A 23,681-nucleotide genomic window follows, 5' to 3' on the forward strand; every position below is an offset into this window, starting at 1 on the left:
AGAAAAAGCAAGTGTCCATTTTTCTGACACACAAACATACATAATGATTTTCAAAAGCAACACTCCTTATAAAGTCTCTAAATATTATAGGCCTACTGCTGTATAATTTTATTTCAGCCTGGCCTAGGGTGTTTCACACTTTTGCAGGGGTCTGAGGATGGTTCCCTGGATTTTTGGTCCGTATGTGAACACTCCAAACAATCTCAGACCCTTTTAAGTAAACCAAACCAAGACCATTTTGGGAGGTGGTCTGAGTACGGTTCACTAAAATGTCCATTGTGAGCACAAAGTCCTCCAGGACAATTTTTAATATTCTGAATGAATGCAATCACTGACAGTAGCCTACTATTTTAAAAATGAAACAAGCAAAAACAACATCAATAAATAATAAATTGTAAAAACATGAAATAATCATTTTCAAATAATCCATCGTTTTAATTTATTTTCAGCAATGTAGAATTATGAATATTTCTATGCTGATCATTCAAGGAAACCGATTCAAAATAAACGTGATTATACATGTGCATGTGCATGTGTGTACAATAATATGGATGCAGTTTGTGCAAAAGTGTTTTTATATTATATATTCCATGTTCAAAGTTAGGCTCAATCAACAGCATTTGTACCAATGTTGTTTTGCAAAATAATAATAATAATAAATACAAATATTCTTTAAAAATACAAATCTTGGTCACAGTAAGGCACATACAATACTAGTGAATGGGATCAAATAATGGAGGATACATAACTATTGACCTGGACTAGATCTAAAGAGCAATGTATGAACACAAAGAGGTCTGAGACCCCATTTGGTTCTTTTAAAGAGAACTCAAGTGTGAAAACACGTTAGGTTACTTCACTCTAGTCTCACTGTAGCTAGCATGGTTAAATGTATGTGCCTTTTGATTTAAAAAAAAACTTCAGTGGAAAAAAACTATATGCACATATATATTCACATATTAATTTTAAATCAACAAAATTCACTATAGGCTTGTTCCCACGCAGCTTTTAAGATGACTTAAATACAACCAAAGACAACCGCAACGCCACATACATGACCAGTTCTGTAAATGAAAAGCAAATCTGCACATCAGAATAAGCACTAACAGTCTGATGACAGAGCACTGGGGTGAGTGTTCAAGCCAACAAACGCTACCCTCAGTGTGACATTAAAACCTGCTTACCGCAGCATGGAGAGCCGGGACTATGTGGTCTGGAGGCAGGGTGTGGGCTCAAAGAGCACAGTGGTCTTGACTTACGTCACAGAGACTATAATCACGCCTGAGCGGATACATGAGTCACTTCAGAATCAAGAAGGGAGGAGAACTCTGGCCAAACATCAACTAAATGTGGGTCAGACTTTGGCTGATGTCTCATCGTCTGGGGCAAAAGAGCACAGTGGCCTTACAATGGAAGTCTTTGGGGGTTGAACTGACTGACGGGGAACTGCTAGGTAAAAAAAGAGAGGAAAAAACAGGACTGACAACAGCTGATTCTGTAGAAGGTACAATTCTAGACCATTTTAAATACTTTTTCACTTAGAAGACGTGAAAAACTGAACTGGTGTCAGATATACTGTGGGATTACATACCATTCATAATTTGGGGGTCAGCAATGTTTTTTTCCTAAATAAATTAATACTTTTCTACAGCAAGGATGCCAAAATGTGACAATAACATTACAAAATAATTATATTTCAAATAAATGCTGTTCTTCTGAACTTTCTGTTAATCAAATAATCCTGAAAAAAAAAAATTATGAAAATATTAAACTGAACAAATGTTTTCCACATTGATGACAGTAATTAATGTTTCTTGAGCATCAAATCACTGTGAAGACTAAAGTAATGCTGAAAATTCAGCTCTGCCATCACAGGAATACATTACATTTTAAAATATATTAAAATAGAAATAAATATTTTAAACTGTAATTGTATTTCAGTTTTACTGTATTTTTGATCAAATTAATGCAGCCTTTGTGAGTAAAATACTTATTTTAAATTTAAAATGTATGATACTTGTGTACATAAATAACCAAATGACTATGGCTGCAATAAATCTTAACATTAGTACAGGATAACTTCCATTATTGATCCTTAAATGAGCCAATTAAAGCTACACTATTGATACGATTTACAAATAGTTGGAAACATTTGGGATATTCAAAGTACTCAACTGAACAAAATATATAACACTGGCCTAGTGGTTTTTGGATAGTTTACTGCAAAAATCTTACATAGTTCACCTTTAAGCCTAACAAATGCATTGATGATAACTGATTGTTGTTGATTGTGAAAATTATAGATGTTTTAATTTTTTCAAGAGATTGTTCAAATGCAAAATACATGCAGTTAGTTTCCTCTGTTGTTCCTGTGAGTCAGACTGTTTCACTCCAGCGTAACCAGAGTCAACACACAGAAAAGAAAGACTATTCACACAACTATAAACAAAGACTATATATAAAAATCAAGAAAACAGACAGAGAGAAAAAAAAAAGTCTAATTTCATCTTAGTCCTGAACTCCCTCACGAAAAGCCCCACCTGTAACACTGTCCTGTTTATTTGCCCAAGTTCATGAGGCCACGCACACGTCTGAATTACACTTGGAAGGCTCTCAACCTGCTGTATGTACATTGATAAATTCCGTCCCCAAAAGCCATAAGAATCTTGCATGAATATTTTAAATCCAGATTCAGAAATTGATACATTTGAAAGTTTTAATGGTCAGTGATTATAATACTGCTTGTACATCATTCTGAATATGAGTGAACTTGAAGGTTATAGATATTAAGGAGATGATGACTGTGCCCTTTTTTATAAAAGAGTATAATGACTGGAAATACATACTAAAGGATATGCAAGTAGAGTTTTGTTATAGCAAAAGAATTCTCTGCAGATTTTAATGTTTTCTTATCAAAATTGGCCTGTATTTAGATACATTACAATAAAGTATAATGTTGGAGAATGAAAGTTTACATTGATCATACCATATATTGAAACTTAAACATTACTACTTTGAATCTTTCACTCCATTTTGCTAAAAACGTTGCTGCCCCTCAATTTGTATTACAGTATTACATATAAAGTGTTGCAGACCAGCCCAATATATTGGTTTAATACTACCAAAACAAATCTGAATGTTTGATTTTTACATGAGATCAAACATTCGGTTCTGCATATTTACCAAGCATGAAGCAGAGTGTTCTTACACTGAATCTTTTTGGGGTGTTAACTACAATCATTTTTGTTGAACCAACTACAGATGGACCACAAATTTCAAACATCTGCAACAACAGCTCTAAACTAGATAAAAAAGTTCGTCGAGACAAACTTTAAGTTGGCTTGGAAAAGCTAGACCAGAAAGTTTGAAATAGTTTGAAAAGTTTGAAATAAATAGTTTGAAATAGTTTGAAAAGTTTAAAGTTTGAAATAGTTTGAGTTTTAGTAGTTTAGATAGATAGATCTAGTATGATTTGCCCCAGTTTACCCCGTCCTAGTATAATTTACCCCAGTTTACCCCGCTCTAATATGATTTGCCCCAGTTTACCCCGCTCTAGTATGATTTGCCCCAGTTTACCCCGCTCTAGTATGATTTACCCCAGTTTACCCCGCTCTAGTATGATTTGCCCCAGTTTACCATGATTTACCCCAGTTTACCATGATTTGCCCCAGTTTACCCCGTGCTAGTATGATTTGCCCCAGTTTACCCCGCTCTAGTATGATTTGCCCCAGTTTACCCCGTGCTAGTATGATTTACCCCAGTTTACCCCGCTCTAGAATGATTTGCCCCAGTTTACCCCGATCTAGTATGATTTGCCCCAGTTTACCATGATTTACCCCAGTTTACCATGATTTGCCCCAGTTTACCCCGTGCTAGTATGATTTGCCCCAGTTTACCCCGCTCTAGTATGATTTGCCCCAGTTTACCCCGTGCTAGTATGATTTACCCCAGTTTACCCCGCTCTAGTATGATTTGCCCCAGTTTACCCCGTGCTAGTATGATTTACCCCAGTTTACCCCGTGCTAGTATGATTTGCCCCAGTTTACCCCGCTCTAGTATGATTTGCCCCAGTTTACCCCGTGCTAGTATGATTTACCCCAGTTTACCCCGCTCTAGAATGATTTGCCCCAGTTTACCCCGCTCTAGTATGATTTGCCCCAGTTTACCCCGCTCTAGTATGATTTGACCCAGTTTACCCCGTTCTAGTATGATTTGCCCCAGTTTACCCCGTGCTAGTATGATTTGCCCCAGTTTACCCCGCTCTAGTATGATTTGCCCCAGTTTACCCCGTGCTAGTATGATTTGCCCCAGTTTACCCCGCTCTAGTATGATTTGCCCCAGTTTACCCCGCTCTAGAATGATTTGCCCCAGTTTACCCCGTGCTAGTATGATTTGCCCCAGTTTACCCCGCTCTAGTATGATTTGCCCCAGTTTACCCCGTGCTAGTATGATTTGCCCCAGTTTACCCCGCTCTAGTATGATTTGCCCCAGTTTACCCCGCTCTAGAATGATTTGCCCCAGTTTACCCCGCTCTAGAATGATTTGCCCCAGTTTACCCCGTTCTAGTATGATTTGCCCCAGTTTACCCCGCTCTAGTATGATTTGCCCCAGTTTACCCCGTTCTAGTATGATTTGCCCCAGTTTACCCCGCTCTAGTATGATTTGCCCCAGTTTACCCCGTTCTAGTATGATTTGCCCCAGTTTACCCCGCTCTAGAATGATTTGCCCCAGTTTACCCCGTTTTAGTATGATTTGCCCCAGTTTACCCCGTTCTAGTATGATTTGCCCCAGTTTACCCCGCTCTAGTATGATTTGCCCCAGTTTACCCCGCTCTAGAATGATTTGCCCCAGTTTACCCCGCTCTAGAATGATTTGCCCCAGTTTACCCCGTTCTAGTATGATTTGCCCCAGTTTACCCCGCTCTAGAATGATTTGCCCCAGTTTACCCCGTTCTAGTATGATTTGCCCCAGTTTACCCCGTTCTAGTATGATAGATAGATAGATAGATAGATAGATAGATAGATAGATAGAAATAGTCAGATGATAGATAGATAGATAGATAGATAGATAGATAGATAGATAGATAGATAGATAGATAGATAGATAGATAGATAGATAGATAGATAGAAAGATAGATAGAAATAGTCAGATGATAGATAGATAGATAGATAGATAGATAGATAGATAGATAGATAGATAGATAGATAGATAGATAGATAGATAGATAGATAGATAGATAGATAGATAGATAGATAGATAGATAGAAAGAAATAGTCAGATAGATAGATAGATAGATAGATAGATAGATAGATAGATAGATAGATAGATAGATAGATAGATAGATAGATAGATAGATAGATAGATAGATAGATAGATAGATAGATAGATAGATAGATAGATAGAAATAGTCAGATGATAGATAGATAGATAGATAGATAGATAGATAGATAGATAGATAGATAGATAGATAGATAGATAGATAGATAGATAGATAGATAGATAGATAGATAGATAGATAGATAGATAGATAGATAGATAGATAGATAGATAGATAGATAGATGAGTTTAATGAGTCTCTATGGCTCAGATGTATTTCCCAGAATGTCAGTTGGAGTGAGTCTGGGCTTCAGTGTTTAGATTTGAATTTTTGACAGTTGAACAGTTTGAAAATCTGAACATTCCGTCAATGAAAGTCTATGGGAGTTTTTCCAAGTTTTAATCAGCTTTTTTAGGAAAACCGTAAGTCGGATCAGTCTAAAAAGATAAAGCAACCCGAGTCAGACTAGTCTGAAGGTCTGAGCCGAGTTTGGTGGATGTAGCTTGAACAGTCTAGGAGGAGTAGCAATTAGTTTTTTAGTCTAAGAAGAATAATAATAACTAGATAAAAAAGTTCGTCGAGACAAACTTTAAGTTGGCTTGGAAAAGCTAGACCAGAAAGTTTGAAATAGTTTGAAAAGTTTGAAATAAATAGTTTTAAATAGTTTGAAAAGTTTAAAGTTTGAAATAGTTTGAGTTTTAGTAGTTTAGATAGATAGATCTAGTATGATTTGCCCCAGTTTACCCCGTCCTAGTATGATTTACCCCAGTTTACCCCGCTCTAATATGATTTGCCCCAGTTTACCCCGCTCTAGTATGATTTGCCCCAGTTTACCCCGCTCTAGTATGATTTGCCCCAGTTTACCCCGCTCTAGAATGATTTGCCCCAGTTTACCCCGTTCTAGTATGATTTGCCCCAGTTTACCCCGTTCTAGTATGATTTGCCCCAGTTTACCCCGTTCTAGAATGATTTGCCCCAGTTTACCCCGTTCTAGTATGATTTGCCCCAGTTTACCCCGCTCTAGAATGATTTGCCCCAGTTTACCCCGTTCTAGTATGATTTGCCCCAGTTTACCCCGCTCTAGTATGATTTGCCCCAGTTTACCCCGTTCTAGTATGATTTGCCCCAGTTTACCCCGTTCTAGTATGATTTGCCCCAGTTTACCCCGCTCTAGAATGATTTGCCCCAGTTTACCCCGCTCTAGTATGATTTGCCCCAGTTTACCCCGTTCTAGTATGATTTGCCCCAGTTTACCCCGTTCTAGTATGATTTGCCCCAGTTTACCCCGCTCTAGAATGATTTGCCCCAGTTTACCCCGCTCTAGAATGATTTGCCCCAGTTTACCCCGTTCTAGTATGATTTGCCCCAGTTTACCCCGCTCTAGTATGATTTGCCCCAGTTTACCCCGTTCTAGTATGATTTGCCCCAGTTTACCCCGCTCTAGAATGATTTGCCCCAGTTTACCCCGCTCTAGTATGATTTGCCCCAGTTTACCCCGTTCTAGTATGATTTGCCCCAGTTTACCCCGCTCTAGAATGATTTGCCCCAGTTTACCCCGCGCTAGTATGATTTGCCCCAGTTTACCCCGCTCTAGAATGATTTGCCCCAGTTTACCCCGCTCTAGAATGATTTGCCCCAGTTTACCCCGCTCTAGTATGATTTGCCCCAGTTTACCCCGCTCTAGAATGATTTGCCCCAGTTTACCCCGCTCTAGAATGATTTGCCCCAGTTTACCCCGCTCTAGTATGATTTGCCCCAGTTTACCCCGTTCTAGTATGATTTGCCCCAGTTTACCCCGCTCTAGTATGATTTGCCCCAGTTTACCCCGCTCTAGAATGATTTGCCCCAGTTTACCCCGCTCTAGAATGATTTGCCCCAGTTTACCCCGTTCTAGTATGATTTGCCCCAGTTTACCCCGCTCTAGTATGATTTGCCCCAGTTTACCCCGTTCTAGTATGATTTGCCCCAGTTTACCCCGTTCTAGTATGATTTGCCCCAGTTTACCCCGTTCTAGTATGATTTGCCCCAGTTTACCCCGTTCTAGTATGATAGATAGATAGATAGAAATAGTCAGATGATAGATAGATAGATAGATAGATAGATAGATAGATAGATAGATAGATAGATAGATAGATAGATAGATAGATAGATAGATAGATAGATAGATAGATAGATAGAAATAGTCAGATGATAGATAGATAGATAGATAGATAGATAGATAGATAGATAGATAGATAGATAGATAGATAGATAGATAGAAAGAAATAGTCAGATAGATAGATAGATAGATAGATAGATAGATAGATAGATAGATAGATAGATAGATAGATAGATAGATAGATAGATAGATAGATAGATAGATAGATAGAAAGAAATAGTCAGATAGATAGATAGATAGATAGATAGATAGATAGATAGATAGATAGATAGATAGATAGATAGATAGATAGATAGATAGATAGATAGATAGATAGATAGAAATAGTCAGATGATAGATAGATAGATAGATAGATAGATAGATAGATAGATAGATAGATAGATAGATAGATAGATAGATAGATAGATAGATAGATAGATAGATAGATAGATAGATAGATAGATAGATAGAAATAGTCAGATGATAGATAGATAGATAGATAGATAGATAGATAGATAGATAGATAGATAGATAGATAGATAGATAGATAGATAGATAGATAGATAGATAGATAGATAGATGAGTTTAATGAGTCTCTATGGCTCAGATGTATTTCACAGAATGTCAGTTGGAGTGAGTCTGGGCTTCAGTGTTTAGATTTGAATTTTTGACAGTTGAACAGTTTGAAAATCTGAACATTCCGTCAATGAAAGTCTATGGGAGTTTTTCCAAGTTTTAATCAGCTTTTTTAGGAAAACCGTAAGTCGGATCAGTCTAAAAAGATAAAGCAACCCGAGTCAGACTAGTCTGAAGGTCTGATCCGAGTTTGGTGGATGTAGCTTGAACAGTCTAGGAGGAGTAGCAATTAGTTTTTTAGTCTAAGAAGAATAATAATAATAACTAGAATGTACATTTCCTGAAGAAAATGTGAGTGGTGCTTGCCGTGGCAAAAAAATCCTCTCGAATGCTACTGTAATGCAAAAAAGCCAAGCAACATGTCTGTAGGATGTTCTGGGGCTGAGATATGGCTTATTCATGTGTTTGTACGGTTACTAGGGTACTGTAAATGGTTACTAGGGTGTGGCTATACATTTAATGGTTTGATATTTAAAGAATATTGGCCAGTCTGAGTCAAAAGAGACCACCCTCATGTCTGTACGATGTTCTGGGGCTGAGATATGGCTTGTTAATGTTGATATATTGTTGCTAGGGTGCTGTAGCTGGTTGCTAGGGCGTGGCTATGAAGTTTGAATGTCACTAGTTATTAGCTGCTTGATAGGCCGATTCAAATGAGACCAGCCCCAAGTCTATGTGATGTTCTGAGGCGGAGATATGATCACATAAACCTCTTCTCCATGTTAAGTCAATGGGGACTTGATTGGGACGATTTTTTTCCCGCCGAAAACTAACATCATACACCCGATCGCTTAGAAGAGATATAGCACACCTCTCCTCAATAAGCCGCACGATTTGACACCTCATTCATGGGTCTACACCAAACGGTGCCGGAGGAGTAGCGTGCCAAAGTTTTGAAAAGGTGAATAGTAATTACAACACTAGAATGTACATTTCCTGAAGAAAATGTGAGTGGTGCTTGCCGTGGCAAAAAAATCCTCTCGGATGCTATGTTGTGTGTACTGGATTCTCACCCGAAACAAAAGAGGCCACCCCCAAGTCTGTACGATGTTGTGGAGCTGAGATATGTCCTATTCATGTATTTGTACGGTTGCTAGGGTACTCTATATGGTTGCTATGGAGTGGCTATACAATTTATGGGGTGACATTTAAAGACTATTTGCCAGTCTGAGTCAAAAGACCCAACCCCCATGCCTCTACGATGTTCTGATGCAGAGATATAGGTCCTTGTAAACGGTTGCTAGGGTACTCTGTTTGGTTGCTATGGAGGGGCTTGGCAATATCCAATGATGATACTGCTTGTCAGTATGAATGATATAAACCAACCCCCATGTCTGTATGATGTTCTGAGGCAGAGATATAGGTCTTGGTAAACGGTTGCTAAGGTACTCTGTTTGGTTGCTATGGAGTGGCTTGGCAGCATCCAATGATGATACTGCTTGTCAGTATGAATGATATAAACCAATCCCCATGTCTCTATGATGTTCTGAGGTAGAGATATAGGTCTTGGTAAACGGTTGCTAAGGTATTCTGGGTGGTTGCTAGGGTGTTGCTAGGCGGTTGCTAAGGTGTTCTGGGTGGTTGCTAGGGCGTTTCTAGGCGGTTGCTAAGGTGTTCTGGGCGGTTGCTAGGCGGTTGCTAAGGTATTCTGGGTGGTTGCTAGGGTGTTGCTAGGCGGTTGCTAAGGTATTCTGGGTGGTTGCTAGGGCGTTGCTAGGTGGTTGCTAAGGTGTTGTGGGCGGTTGCTAAGGTATTCTGGGTGGTTCCTAGGGCGTTGCTAGGCGGTTGCTAAGGTGTTCTGGTCGGTTGCTATGGTGTTCTGGGTGGTTGCTAGGGCGTTGCTAGGCGGTTGCTAAGGTATTCGGAGTGGTTGCTAGGGTGTTGCTAGGTGGTTGCTAAGGTATTCTGGGTGGTTGCTATGGTGTTGCTAGGCGGTTGCTAAGGTATTCTGGGTGGTTGCTAGGGCGTTGCTAGGCGGTTGCTAAGGTATTCTGGGTGGTTGCTAGGGCGTTGCTAGGTGGTTGCTAAGGTATTCGGAGTGGTTGCTAGGTGGTTGCTAAGGTATTCTGGGTGGTTGCTATGGTGTTGCTAGGCGGTTGCTAAGGTATTCTGGGTGGTTGCTAGGGCTTTGCTAGGCGGTTGCTAAGGTATTCGGAGTGGTTGCTAGGGTGTTGCTAGGTGGTTGCTAAGGTACTCTGGGTGGTTGCTAGGGCGTTGCTAGGCGGTTGCTAAGGTGTTCTGGGCGGTTGCTAGGCGGTTGCTAAGGTATTCTGGGTGGTTGCTATGGTGTTGCTAGGCGGTTGCTAAGGTATTCTGGGTGGTTGCTAGGTTGTTGCTAGGTGGTTGCTAAGGTATTCGGAGTGGTTGCTATGGTGTTGCTAGGCGGTTGCTAAGGTATTCTGGGTGGTTGCTAGGGCATTGCTAGGCGGTTGCTAAGGTGTTCTGGGCGGTTGCTAGGCGGTTGCTAAGGTATTCTGGGTGGTTGCTAGGGCGTTGCTAGGGTGTTCTGGGTGGTTGCTAGGGCGTTGCTAGGTGGTTGCTAAGGTATTTGGAGTGGTTGCTAGGGTGTTGCTAGGTGGTTGCCAAGGTATTCTGGGTGGTTGCTATGGTGTTGCTAGGCGGTTGCTAAGGTATTCTGGGTGGTTGCTAGGGCGTTGCTAGGCGGTTGCTAAGGTGTTCTGGGCGGTTGCTAGGCGGTTGCTAAGGTATTCTGGGTGGTTGCTAGGGAGTTGTTAGGTGGTTGCTAAGGTATTCTGGGTGGTTGCTATGGTGTTGCTAGGCGGTTGCTAAGGTATTCTGGGTGGTTGCTAGGGCGTTGCTAGGCGGTTGCTAAGGTGTTTTGGGCGGTTGCTAGGCATTGCTAAGGTATTGTGGGTGGTTGTTATGTTGTTGTTAGGGAGTTGTCAATTGTCACAAATGGTTACTATGGAGTTTTTATAGAGTTGTTAGCATGTTCTCAGCCTGATTTAGCTGTTAGCTAATCATTATTAGCATGTAGCTATTCATTGCTAGCATGTGTAGCATGTTGAAAGTCCAGTTTGCTAACATGAGCCAAAAGACCCAACCCCCATGTCTCTATGATGTTCTGATGCAGAGATATAGGTCTTGGTAAATGGTTGCTAGGGTACTCTGTTTGGTTGCTATGGAGTGCCTTGGCAGCATCCAATGATGATACTGCTTGTCAGTATGAATGATATAAACCAACCCCCATGTCTCTATGATGTTCTGAGGCAGAGATATAGGTTTTGCTAAACGGTTGCTAGGGTACTCTGTTTGGTTGCTATGGAGTGGCTTGGCAGCATCCAATGATGATACTCCAAAGGCTGCTTGTCAGTATGAATGATATAAACCAACCCCCATGCTTCTATGATGTTCTGAGGTAGAGATATTGGTGTTGCTAAACGGTTGCTAGGCTGCTTGATAACTGTTGCTAGGGCGTGGCTAGGAAGTGTTGAAGGTGATTTGTGATTGGCTGTTGATGCCCCGAGTCAAACAAACCCACCCTCGTGTTTCTGTGACACTTCTATCCAAAGATATCACTTTGATCTCTTTCAATGGAAGTCTATGGGATCAGTTGTTAGGGAGCTGTAAATGGTTGCTAGGGCGTGGCTTCATATGTTGACAATCATCCTGAGATAGTGATTGGCTGTCTGAGTAAATTGAGCCCACCCCCTTGTCTCTGAGACACTGTGAGCCAGAGCTATGGTCAATACAAAATCCCTATGCAATTTCCCATTGTAAGAGAAACGCATGAGTTTAATGGGACGTCCCTCCCCATTATAAGTCAATGGGGAAATTTGAGGAAATTTGGGGAGCTCTAGCGCCCCAGGGGTACAACTTATACCCCATTGCGATGTGTCATCTTACAGGGCCTGTCAGCCTCTTCAAATGTGGTGACACACGAGTTTCTACGAAATCCTCGCTCAGAGTTATGACTCGTTAAAAATTTTCGCAATGTTAAGTCTATGGGATTTTTTTCGCTACTTTTTCGCCCCTGGGGCGAACACCGCACCCCCGACCCCTTAGAAAAGATATAGCACACCATTCCCGATTAAGCCGCACGTTTTGACACCTCATTCATGGGTCTGTGACAAAAACTGTGGGAGGAGTAGCGGGACAAAATGTTGTCCGGAATAAGAATAAGAATAATAATAATAAACCGATCTAAATATTTTTATGGCTTGCTACGCAAGCCCCACTAATAATAAAAATATGGAGAATAACAATATTGATGCATTGCTTCACAAGCAACACTAATATGTATGTTTGAGAGTGATGGTGATGCCTTGCTTCGCAAGGCATCACTAAAACCGTTTTCGGGCTAGATAGTAATAGTGATGCCTTGCTACGCAAGCACCACTAACTAGAATGTACATTTCCTGAAGAAAATGTGAGTGGTGCTTGCCGTGGCAAAATTCGCCACCCGGATAATGAAAAAAAGGCAAGCAACATGTCTGTAGGATGTTCTGGGGCTGAGATATGGCTTATTCATGTGTTTGTACGGTTACTAGGGTACTGTAAATGGTTACTAGGGTGTGGCTATACAGTTTATGGTTTGATATTTAACGAATATTGGCCAGTCTGAGTCAAAAGAGACCACCCTCATGTCTGTACGATGTTCTGGGGCTGAGATATGGCTTGTTAATGTTGATATATGGTTGCTAGGGTGCTGTAGCTGGTTGCTAGGGCGTGGCTATGAAGTTTGAATGTCACTAGTTATTAGCTGCTTGATAGGCCGATTCAAATGAGACCAGCCCCAAGTCTCTGTGATGTTCTGATGCGGAGATATGATCACATAAACCTCTTCTCCATGTTAAGTCAATGGGGACTTGATTGGGACGATTTTTTTCCCGCCGAAAACTAACATCATACACCCGATCGCTTAGAAGAGATATAGCACACCTCTCCTCAATAAGTCGCACGATTTAACACCTCATTCATGGGCCTACAACAAACGGTGCCGGAGGAGTAGCACGCCAAAGTTTCTTCAAGGTGAATAGTAAACACAACACTAGAATGTACATTTCCTGAAGAAAATGTGAGTGGTGCTTGCCGTGGCAAAAAAATCCTCTCGGATGCTATGTTGTGTGTACTGGATTCTCACCCGAAACAAAAGAGGCCACCCCCAAGTCTGTACGATGTTGTGGAGCTGAGATATGTCCTATTCATGTGTTTGTACGGTTGCTAGGGTACTCTATATGGTTGCTATGGAGTGGCTATACAATTTATGGGGTGACATTTAAAGACTATTTGCCAGTCTGAGTCAAAAGACCCAACCCCCATGCCTCTACGATGTTCTGATGCAGAGATATAGGTCCTTGTAAACGGTTGCTAGGGTACTCTGTTTGGTTGCTATGGAGGGGCTTGGCAGCATCCAATGATGATACTGCTTGTCTGTATGAATGATATAAACCAACCCCCATGTCTCTAGGATGTTCTGAGGCAGAGATATAGGTCTTGGTAAACGGTTGCTAGGGTACTCTGTTTGGTTGCTATGGAGGGGTTTGGCAGCATCCAATGATGATACTGCTTGTCTGTATGAATGATATAAACCAACCCCCATGCCTCTATGATGTTCTGAAGCAGAGATATAGGTCTTGGTATACGGTTGCTAGGGTACTCTGTTTGGTTGCTAGGGGGGCTTGGCAGCATCCAATGATGATACTGCTTGTCTGTATGAATGATATAAACAAACCCCCATGTCTCTACGATGTTCCGAAGCAGAGATATAGGTCTTGGTATACGGTTGCTAGGGTACTCTGTTTGGTTGCTAGGGGGGCTTGGCAGCATCCAATGATGATACTGCTTGTCTGTATGAATGATATAAACCAACCCCCATGTCTCTATGATGTTCTGAGGCAGAGATATAGGTCTTGGTATATGGTTGCTAGGGTACTCTGTTTGGTTGCTAAGGGGGCTTGGCAGCATCGAATGATGATACTGCTTGTCTGTATGAATGATATAAACCAACCCCCATGTCTCTATGATGTTCTGAAGCAGAGATATAGGTCTTGGTATATGGTTGCTAGGGTACTCTGTTTGGTTGCTAGGGGGGCTTGGCAGCATCCAATGATGATACTGCTTGTCTGTATGAATGATATAAACCAACCCCCAGGCCTCTATGATGTTCTGAAGCAGAGATATAGGTCTTGGTATACGGTTGCTAGGGTACTCTGTTTGGTTGCTAGGGGGGCTTGGCAGCATCCAATGATGATACTGCTTGTCTGTATGAATGATATAAACCTACCCCCATGTCTGCATGATGTTCTGAGGCTGAGATATAAGTCTTGGTAAACGGTTGCTAGGGTACTCTTTTTGGTTGCTATGGAGTGGCATGGCAGCATCCAATGATGATACTGCTTGTCAGTATGAATGATATAAACCAACCCCAATGTCTGTATGATGTTCTGAGGCAGAGATATATGTCTTGGTAAACGGTTGCTAAGGTACTCTGTTTGGTTGCTATGGAGTGGCTTGGCAGCATCCAATGACAATACTCCAAAGGCTGCTTGTCAGTATGAATGATATAAACCAACCCCCATGCCTCTATGATGTTCTGAGGCAGAGATATAGGTCGTGATTAACGGTTGCTAGGCTGCTTGATAATGGTTGCTAGGGCGTGGCTAGGAAGTATTGAAGGTGATTTGTGATTGGCTGTTGATGCCCCGAGTCAAACAAACCCACCCTCGTGTTTCTATGACACTTCTATCCAAAGATATCCCTTTGATCTCTTTCAATGGAAGTCTATGGGATCAGTTGCTAGGGAGCTCTAAATGGTTGCTAGGGCGTGGCTTCATAGGTTGACAATCATCCTGAGATAGTGATTGGCTGTCTGAGTAAATTGAGCCCACCCCCTTGTCTCTGAGACACTGTGAGCCAGAGCTGTGGTCAATACAAAATCCCTATGCAATTTCCCATAGTAAGAGAAACGCATGCGTTTTATGGGACGTCCCTCCCCATAGTAAGTCAATGGGGCAAATTTAGGCAGCTCCTGCACCCCAGGGGTACAACTTATACCCCATTGAGATGTGTCATCTTACAGGGCCTGTCAGCCTCTTCAAATGTGGTGACCCACGAGTTTCTACGAAATCCTCGCTTAGAGTTATGACTTGTTAATTTTTTTTTACATTTTTGCAATGTTAAGTCTATGGGATTTTTTTCGCTACTTTTTCGCCCCTGGGGCGAACACCGCACCCCCGACCCCTTAGAAAAGATATAGCACACCATTCCCGAATAGGCCGCACGTTTTGACACCTCATTCATGGGTCTGTGACGAAAAATGTGGGAGGAGTAGCGGGACAAAATGTTGTCCGGAATAAGAATAATAAAAATAAACCGATATGGGGTGAGATATTAATATTTAGGGCTTGCTACGCAAGCCCCACTAATATTAATAAGTATGGAGAATAACAATATTGATGCATTGCTTCACAACCAACACTAATAGGTATGTTTGAGAGTGATGGTGATGCCTTGCTGCGCAAGGCATCACTAAAACTCGTTCTGGGGCTAGATAGTAATAGTGATGCCTTGCTACGCAAGCACCACTAATAAGTTTAAGTACAATATCAGTAAGTTGGCTCTTCCAAGCCAACTTAATAATAAGTTTAAGTACAATATCAGTAAGTTGGCTCTTCCAAGCCAACTTAATTAAACATCACATGTGGGCACAGGAACAAATGCAATATTATAAAGTGAACAGTTTAAATAGTCCAAAGATATTAAAACACTTGTCATGGATCTTTTTAAGCTCCAGTTTCTGGCTTGAAATTTTAAAGACTAAACCTATTTCAGTTCTATGTACAGAATATACACACTGAATATACAAAATGGCATTTTTTTGAGATATAAAAGCAAACAAAAACAAAAAAAAAAAGGTGAAAAAAAAATGTATTCACAAAACCACACAGATTGATGCCATGGCCATGACAGAAATAAAGTCCATCTTTGTTGGAGAACAAACCAAACCAAGCAATTTGGCAGTAACAGTCTTTCCGTCTTACATCCATTAGAGGGCACCACTTTTAAAGTTCCCTTGATTTCTGTGTTAGCTGTGGATCTGCAGAATACATTTTTACAGATGAGTCAGCTGAACTCAGTTGAATTAACCCTGGCAGTCACATTTCTGATTTTTTGGATCAGCACCCTGTGAGATACTCTTCACCCTGAACACAACATCCTCCAAATGCTCCTAAATCTACGAATAAACTGAACAAACGTCAGGTAAACTGAATGAATATTCTGCAGCCTGCAAACACCCAACGATAAAAAGGAAAAAAAGTTACCTTCATTTAAAAAACAATACTAGAGCTTTTGATGCACATCGGAGAGTGAGCCTGTGCAATAAAACCACAGTTAAGGCTTTAATGTGTTCATCTTAGAACATCTACGCAATAGCTCTTTCTTTGAAGAGGGCCTTCAAATTATTATTACACCACTGACAACACCCATAACTGTGGGTAACAGATCATACAGTACCCCGTTAGTCCCACAGGAGCGTCAACAGCCCCAAACGCAAACACATAGAAGGAAAAGGCTGCATGACCTGCAGTGGTTTTGTCCTGGTCTCATCGGATATAATATGTACTAAAAGTAAGTGGATATTATACAAGTCATAATTTTAAAGTTACATAAACATATTGTCAAATAATGAGCTTGTGAATAAAATGAGAAAATTTAGGGTTTTTTAGATGTAACCTTGATCGTATAGTAAACACCACATTTTGGTTTAAAAAATTAGGGGGAAAAAAATGTCCTTTCAAGAAAAAAAGCATTAAGTCAGAGGTTAAATTCACTATAAGACCAAAATTCAGTTCAGTTTTTGCTTATCTGTTTGCTTGACTACACACAGTCCACCACAGGCTCGCCTTCATTTCCTTCTTCTTCCCCCCACATCCCGAATCTCATATCCTCATCATCCATGGATCCTCCATCCCCCTCTGCCAAACCTGCCATGCCCATTGCTTCATCCGCTCCAGGCTCCCCCTGATGGGCGCGGAGGTGTTTCCTCAGGCTGGCCGGATCCTTAAAGCCTCGATGGCAGAGTGGGCAGCAACACGGCCGTTCTCCTGTGTGAATGCGCTGGTGGTGCTTCAGGTGCTGCAGGCGACTGAGGCGTTTCCCGCAGACGCTACACACATAGGGTTTTTCACCGGTGTGGGTGCGGCGGTGCTTCCGCAGGCCGTCGAGATGTCGAAACTGCGTTCCGCACTCAGAGCAGGAATACGGTTTCTCACCCGTGTGGATGCGGAGGTGAGTCTTAAGAGCACCAGACTCACGGAAACGGCGGCCGCACACGGTGCAAGGGTACGGTTTCTCTCCTGTATGGATCCTCAGGTGCTTTTTCAGGCTAGAGATCAGGCGGAAGGTCTTGCCACACTCCAAACACAAGTGAGGACGTTCTCCAGGTGCCTCCCCCATCAACTCCGAGATGGAGCGCCGCATGGGCTCTTCTGGAGATGAGCCACCCACACCCGGGCTCCTCCTAGGAGTCATACTCAAACCAGGAACATCTCTCTGGGCCGATCTAAGTCCGGAGGTCCCCTGTGTAGGCGAACTACTGGAGGAGGGTCCATTGTGAGGCCTGGAGGGGGGCGGTGGTGTTGTTTTGGACGGGTGATGGTGTGAGCGGGAGCCTCCTTCCTCCTCGACCACGTGGACGTATGCCAGATCACACACGCTCTGAGCTGAGTGCTCGGCTTCTGTGGGCGCCTCTCTGCCCCGCACACACAGCTGTCCTGAGGTAGCAACCTGCTCCTCTTTAACAGAGAAGCTAGTGTGTGAGGGAGGGTTCGGGGGTCGGGTGTGTGAGAGTCTTCTGCTGTCATCCACCATGTCACCTGTGACACAGATCACACATTTAAAACACCAGTAGGAAAGGTCTATGAGAATGAGCAGTCAAATTTTGTTTTCCAAATTATGAAATTCTCATTATGCTTCATAAGATTATTAGACTCTAATAATATTAAATGTTACAATTTATGTATGAAATGTATTTTCAGATTTGCTAAAGATTACAGTTAACAATGTTAGAAAAAAAATATTTTAAATTATTACTCTTCTGTAATTTAAATGTAAAAAAGAGAAAATATGCGTCCCTTAACTGTTGTGTGTCAGTGTTGTTGCCACACTGAGCATGTTTAAAAAACAACAACAACAACACAAATCTAATCTGTCACTGAAGTAAAACAATTGAAAATGTGGGAAAAAACCAATTTATGAAATAAATGTTTTTCCTCCAGTACACATTGGCTACAATTAATGGCACCGTTTTATTAAATACTTTTTGCCAAGATAACAGCTCTGAGTCTTCTCGTTTAATCCCTGATGAGCTTGGAGAACACCTGACAAGAGATCAGAGACCATTCCTCCATTCAGAATTCCAGATCCATGTTGGTGCTTCTTCTCTTCAGTTCACCCCACTCATTTTCTATAGGGTTCAGGTCAGAGGACTGGGACAGCCATGGCAGAAGCTTCATTTTGTGTGTTTGAGTTTGATGTTTGTTTTGGATCGTTGTCCTGATGGAAGATCCAACCACAGCCCATTATAAGACTTCTAGCAGAAGCGGTCAGGGTTTGACACTTTATCTTTTGGTGTTTGAAAGAATCCATGATACCATGTATCTGAACAAGAAGTCTAGGACCTCCAGCAGAAAAAAATAGGCCCACAATTTCTATATTTAATCATGGGCATGGGCAGGGCCGGCCCTGACCAATTTGCTGCCCTAGGCAAGATTTTACTTGGTGCCCCTTGTATCAAGGTTTAGCACTACACATTATCATTCTAAGTTGTGGAAACACTGTTTTATTTTTGTAATGCATTGATGTTTTATTTTTATTGTTGTTGTTGTTTTATATGATGTCCAGTCCATTCTACCCCATCATTATGTTCATGATATTTTTTTATTTGTTAAAGGCTGATGATAGTAAAACTGTACAAATATTACACCTATGCCACATTACAGCCTAAACACAAATAGCAAGAGTAATTGCATCCAACATTCATGCACAAACTGTTCATTGAGAACTAGCAAAAGTGTTTGTTTTCCAGTAGATGGCAGCAATCTTCCACTAAACTATGAGCATTCATGCTTTCACCAGGAATTCAACTGAGAAATGTTGATATTTAATGTGAATTTTACATAAAATGTTGCCATTTTAAATAAACCTGTATATAAATATCATTACTAATTTCGGCAAATACATTTTAGCTATACATTGCTATACACCCCCTTAAAACTGCACAACTGCAGAGTAAAAACATTAGGCTATTAAAAAAGTGATATTACATGCGTTTAATATTTTTATATTATTTATTTTTTACAAAATCACACTGGCTGTGACCTCTGGAGAACCCAGAACAGCTGCTTGCATAAAGTTTAAGGTAAAAATAACTGGAATTAATTAGCAAACATTAGTATTTTACTACTATGCAATTAAATAAACTGTTCATTAACTGTTCAACTAATTTGCCTACATCCCTTTACTTCTGTCTTTACACAGCAAAAAATGCTCTTCTTATTTAGAATCTTTTTCTTGTTTCCAGTCCAAATATCTAAAAATTCTTAAATCAAGGTGCATTTACTAGATGAGTAAAATTACATACTACATTTTGATTTTATTTTCAAGTAAACAAGAAAAATGTCTTGAGTTTTTGCTTAAAACAAGCAAAATTATCTGTCAATGGGGTGAGAAAAATAATCTTAATTCTGTGGGACAGAAACAAGATTTCAATCAGAAACAAGATTATTTTTCCACTCCATTGGCAGATAATTTTGCTTGTTTTAAGCAAAAACTCACTTCATTTTAATTTTATTTTCAAGAAAACAAGAAAACTATCTTCTGTCATTTAACTTATCTAGTAAATGCACCTTCAACCTTGATTTATGAATTTTAGATATTTAGACTAGAAACAAGACACAAATAGCCTACTACGTAAGAAGAGCAGTGTATCCCTTATCTTCCCTGCATCAGAGGGCTTCTGTCTTTTTTTTAGACACTTCAATTCGGCCATCCGTCATAAAATCAGGCAACTTACACCGTATCAACACCTGGCGCGAACGGCCAAGCACCCTAAAAAATGAAAGCAATCCTGTCTGCGTTAGATGCGGCGAGAGGCGACGCGACACAACAAATTCCCCTAACGATAAACTGATCGCGCGTTGTATTTCTGACGCACTTCAAGTAGATCGGCATTGATGAGGCGCACCGGAAAGAGGCGGGGGACTTAGTTACGTTTTTTTTGCGCTTTATTTGGTAATATTTCAAATTAATATTAATAACATAGTATCAGTAATACATTTTGGCGCCCCTATGGATGAGTGGCGCCCCTAGCATTTGCCTATTCCGCCTATGCCACGGGCCGGCCCTGGGCATGGGGTACTTTTTATTCCTGTTTGCACCAAAGCCATCTGGTGGGTTTGATGTCAAAAAGCTCTTATTTTAGTTTCATCTGACCATAGAAGCCGGCCCCTTTTGAAGTTCCAGTCGTGTCTGATAACTGAATATGCTGGAGTTTGTTTCTGGATGAGAGCAGAGGATTTTTTTCTTGAAACCTTCCCAAACAACACGTCCTCTTCCAGGCAGATTTGTAACATCTTTAGGTGATTGGAACTTATTATTATTGCTCTGATGATATAGGAATTTTCACTGCTTTAGCTATTTTCTTACAGCCACTTTCTATTTTGTGATTTTGTGTATATTCTTTGGTTTTACCCATTGTTGGCCTTTGTGTTTCCTCAAATTTAAACTCAAGTCATAGCTGGACAATTTCATGTTCCTACCAGGGTGAAATGGGAATATAGTTCAGAGATATTTTACTCGTAAGAATTTCTAGGAGTGCTAATAATTGTGGCCAACATGTTTTGGAGAAAAACATTTATTTCATAATGTGAGTTTCCCTTTCCACACACTTTCAATTGTTTTACTTCAATGAAAGGTTAGATTTTTTGGCAATTTAATGAAAGATCAAAAGTAATGTAAATTATTTTTACAGCCTTCTTTGATCATTTTTGCCAAGGGTGTCAATATTTCTGACTATGTCTGTACATGTGTAAAAGTGATTGTTGCCTTACCAGGTCGGTTCATGTCTGGACAGATGTTAGACGAATGGACGGATATAGGGTCATAAAAGCTGTTCGTCACCGTCCCATCAGCCTGAATGGAGAGATGGCAGCTCTTGAACTCTTCCCTGGAGTCAAAGCCATGTATGGCATCACCCAGAGCGCCGCTCAACTCGGGTTCAGCTCCAGTAAAGCAGCGCGGATCCGGCTCGGGCGCATTCCGATGTGTCAAGCGGCTCGAGTTTAAGGGTCCAGAGGCGGCGTAGACGTGATGTCCCGGCATGGACGGGTTTCCAAAGGGACCCTGAAGCTGGTCGATTAATTTCTGAGCGCTACACAGACACTCCTGTAACGTCTTGAGCTCTCTCTCCGAGACTTCGAGACGAACCTTCAGCTTCTCGTTCTCTTGCTCTTTAGTCAGCAGCTCCCGCTGGGTTTCAGACAGCACCGCCACGATCTCGCCCAGAAGGGTGTCCACTGCCGCGGACAGAGTGGACCTGATGGTCGGTCCGAGGCGAGTTCTGAGTGTGGAGATGGAGAGGTTTTTGTCCCGGAGTGTGTTCTGCATGCACTCATCCTTCTCACCCTTATGGGCTGAGTTGATTATAGTTTGTTTACGATGAGAAGCGTTTGCTGATGAGCTGTTTGTTGCTGTTGGTACCGACACTGAGTTGATTCTGCCCGCCCCGTTTTCACCGTTGTTGCGCTTTGAGTTCATTGCGAATAATTTTTCTGCAGTACAACCAAACGAAAAAACCTATTTATCAGTTATTGTTGTAATCTTTTCGTGCTTTAACAAATGAAACGCTCATCCTCTGGAGTCTCGCTGCGACAGTATTTCTAATCACTCAGAAATGAGAAACTAAAGACGAGCCTTACGAGCTATAGCATTGCTATTAGCAAACTAGCCCACACATTCCTCTTACAAATAGAGCCGTTCGCTGCCTGGGTTTAGTTGAAAGCTCGATAAATAACCACACTGAAATCTCACGACAACACTATTTTTTAATCTGCATTAATATAGTAATTGTTAGTCGTTTTCTAGCTACGAACCAGAGCCTTCATTCCACAGAGCAAACGCGGAGGTCAATCCTGACTTTTGATTGGTCAAAGATGTGGTCGCGGCTTAATGACATACTCTCGCGTAAACAAAGCGCATGAAAATGACGATTTTCCAGAGCGAAAGAATGATTAGTGTTTATTAATGTTTGTAAATCATGTTGTACACAAAACTCTAGTTTACACAAGAAACTTTTGCTAATGCAAAATAAAGTTTTAATAGTTGATTACATATGACGCCGTTTGAAAGGCAAGTTCGTCACGATAATCTTCGACGTTGTCTTGACGTAAAATGTAAATTAAAACCTTTTGAAGTCTTTACATGTCCTATATATACACAGAAACAGGCTACTGTCAGACCGACAGAAAGACTTATACACAAGTGGTTCTCAACCAGGCGGCCTTCTAGGGGGCCTCAGCAAACTTCCAGGGGCCACAAACAAATCTCACAATTAGCCTAATTTAGTTAGCCTATATATTAGATAATCTTAATTAAAATACTAAAATGTAAATATGTATAACATTACACTTTTTTTTTTAAATCAAAAGTCTGTCAAATTGAATGTCTGGTTCGTATGAAAAATTGTGCAAATAATAATTAAGCTGTCTGTGGGAGAAATCAGGGCATTAATGAGTTTGACCTGTAAGCCGTACTTAGTTATTTCTCTTTGTTTGCCAGCTTTATAAGACACACTCTGAGGTGAATGGGGTAGGCCTACAAAACAGGGAATTACAAGTATAAAGCTCTTTTGATTCAGCTGTTGGAAATTGCAGTTTCTGCATAAAATAAAACCTTTCTAGCTTGTCATATACACAATCATGACTGTGAACCTTCAGTTTCTTAATTATTTCTGTCTTATTTGAGATAAGTCATCTTGAGGCCCCCTGGTTGATATTCACTGTGCTATAGTGGCTTCTGCTGTAAAAAGCTGTTTCAAGCTCCTAGATCACTTATAATTTTTTTTAATAGCTCATGTTGTTTGGAGTTTTTTGTCTACTGAATTTTTTTGGAAAGATATTTTTGCCGTGTTTCGTCAGCAGAACAATAATATAAAAGTTAAACAATAGTACAATCCACTGAACAGATGTATGTCTATCCCTCACAGCCTCGTTTTTATTCCCGTTAAAAACCAAAGATGGTGAGCTGTGTTCTTGGGCAGGTTGTGCTGCAGCACCATCTGCTGGCAGATTAGATATATCAGTAGACAAGGACCAGGAATCAGAAATAACAACCACATTTGAATTGTACAGCCAATTTAAGCACACGCATAAAATGCCAAAATGTCTAGGTTTCATTTTATACTTACCATTGGACACAAACCAATAATTACAAATAAACTGCTGTGCCAGTCTGATCTTACTAGCGCTGACCCAGAGGAATGGTTTGGTGAATTGCAGTATGATGATACAACACACATTAATATATCAGAGCTGCCAACTTTTCGAAAAATCTTGGAGTGAGATTTGGTGG

The 23,681-nt window shown here is 40.9% G+C and overlaps 2 protein-coding genes across 2 annotated transcripts in view; one reads left to right on the plus strand and one right to left on the minus strand.

The window, feature by feature from the left end:
* The window catches only part of LOC307124756 (uncharacterized protein), a gene marked incomplete at its 3' end in the record, with an annotated part of 457,096 nt that overhangs the window by 269,516 nt on the left and 163,899 nt on the right, over nucleotides 1–23,681 (plus strand). The window lies entirely within an intron of this gene.
* Nucleotides 2,211–22,272, minus strand: LOC307124600 (uncharacterized protein). The gene is made up of 3 exons (XM_079813944.1): nucleotides 21,164–22,272; nucleotides 15,737–17,929; nucleotides 2,211–3,302 (listed from the first exon to the last, which is right to left on the minus strand). The coding sequence occupies exons 1-2, from the start codon at nucleotides 21,867–21,869 to the stop codon at nucleotides 16,932–16,934; spliced, it is 1,704 nt and encodes a 567-aa protein (XP_079670070.1). The 5' UTR covers nucleotides 21,870–22,272; the 3' UTR covers nucleotides 2,211–3,302; nucleotides 15,737–16,931.

This window comes from Gobio gobio, assembly GCF_949357685.1.
Source record: "Gobio gobio genome assembly, chromosome: 4".
In the NCBI taxonomy this organism is placed as follows: domain Eukaryota; kingdom Metazoa; phylum Chordata; class Actinopteri; order Cypriniformes; family Gobionidae; genus Gobio; species Gobio gobio.

Excerpts from the sequence above, each read along its gene's own strand:
- LOC307124600 (XM_079813944.1), bottom strand. The coding sequence starts at position 21,869 with ATGAACTCAAAGCGCAACAACGGTGAAAACGGGGCGGGCAGAATCAAC. Across the intron at positions 17,930-21,163 it reads TCCAGACATGAACCGACCTG|GTGACATGGTGGATGACAGC; the intron begins GTAAGGCAACAA and ends TCTGTGTCACAG.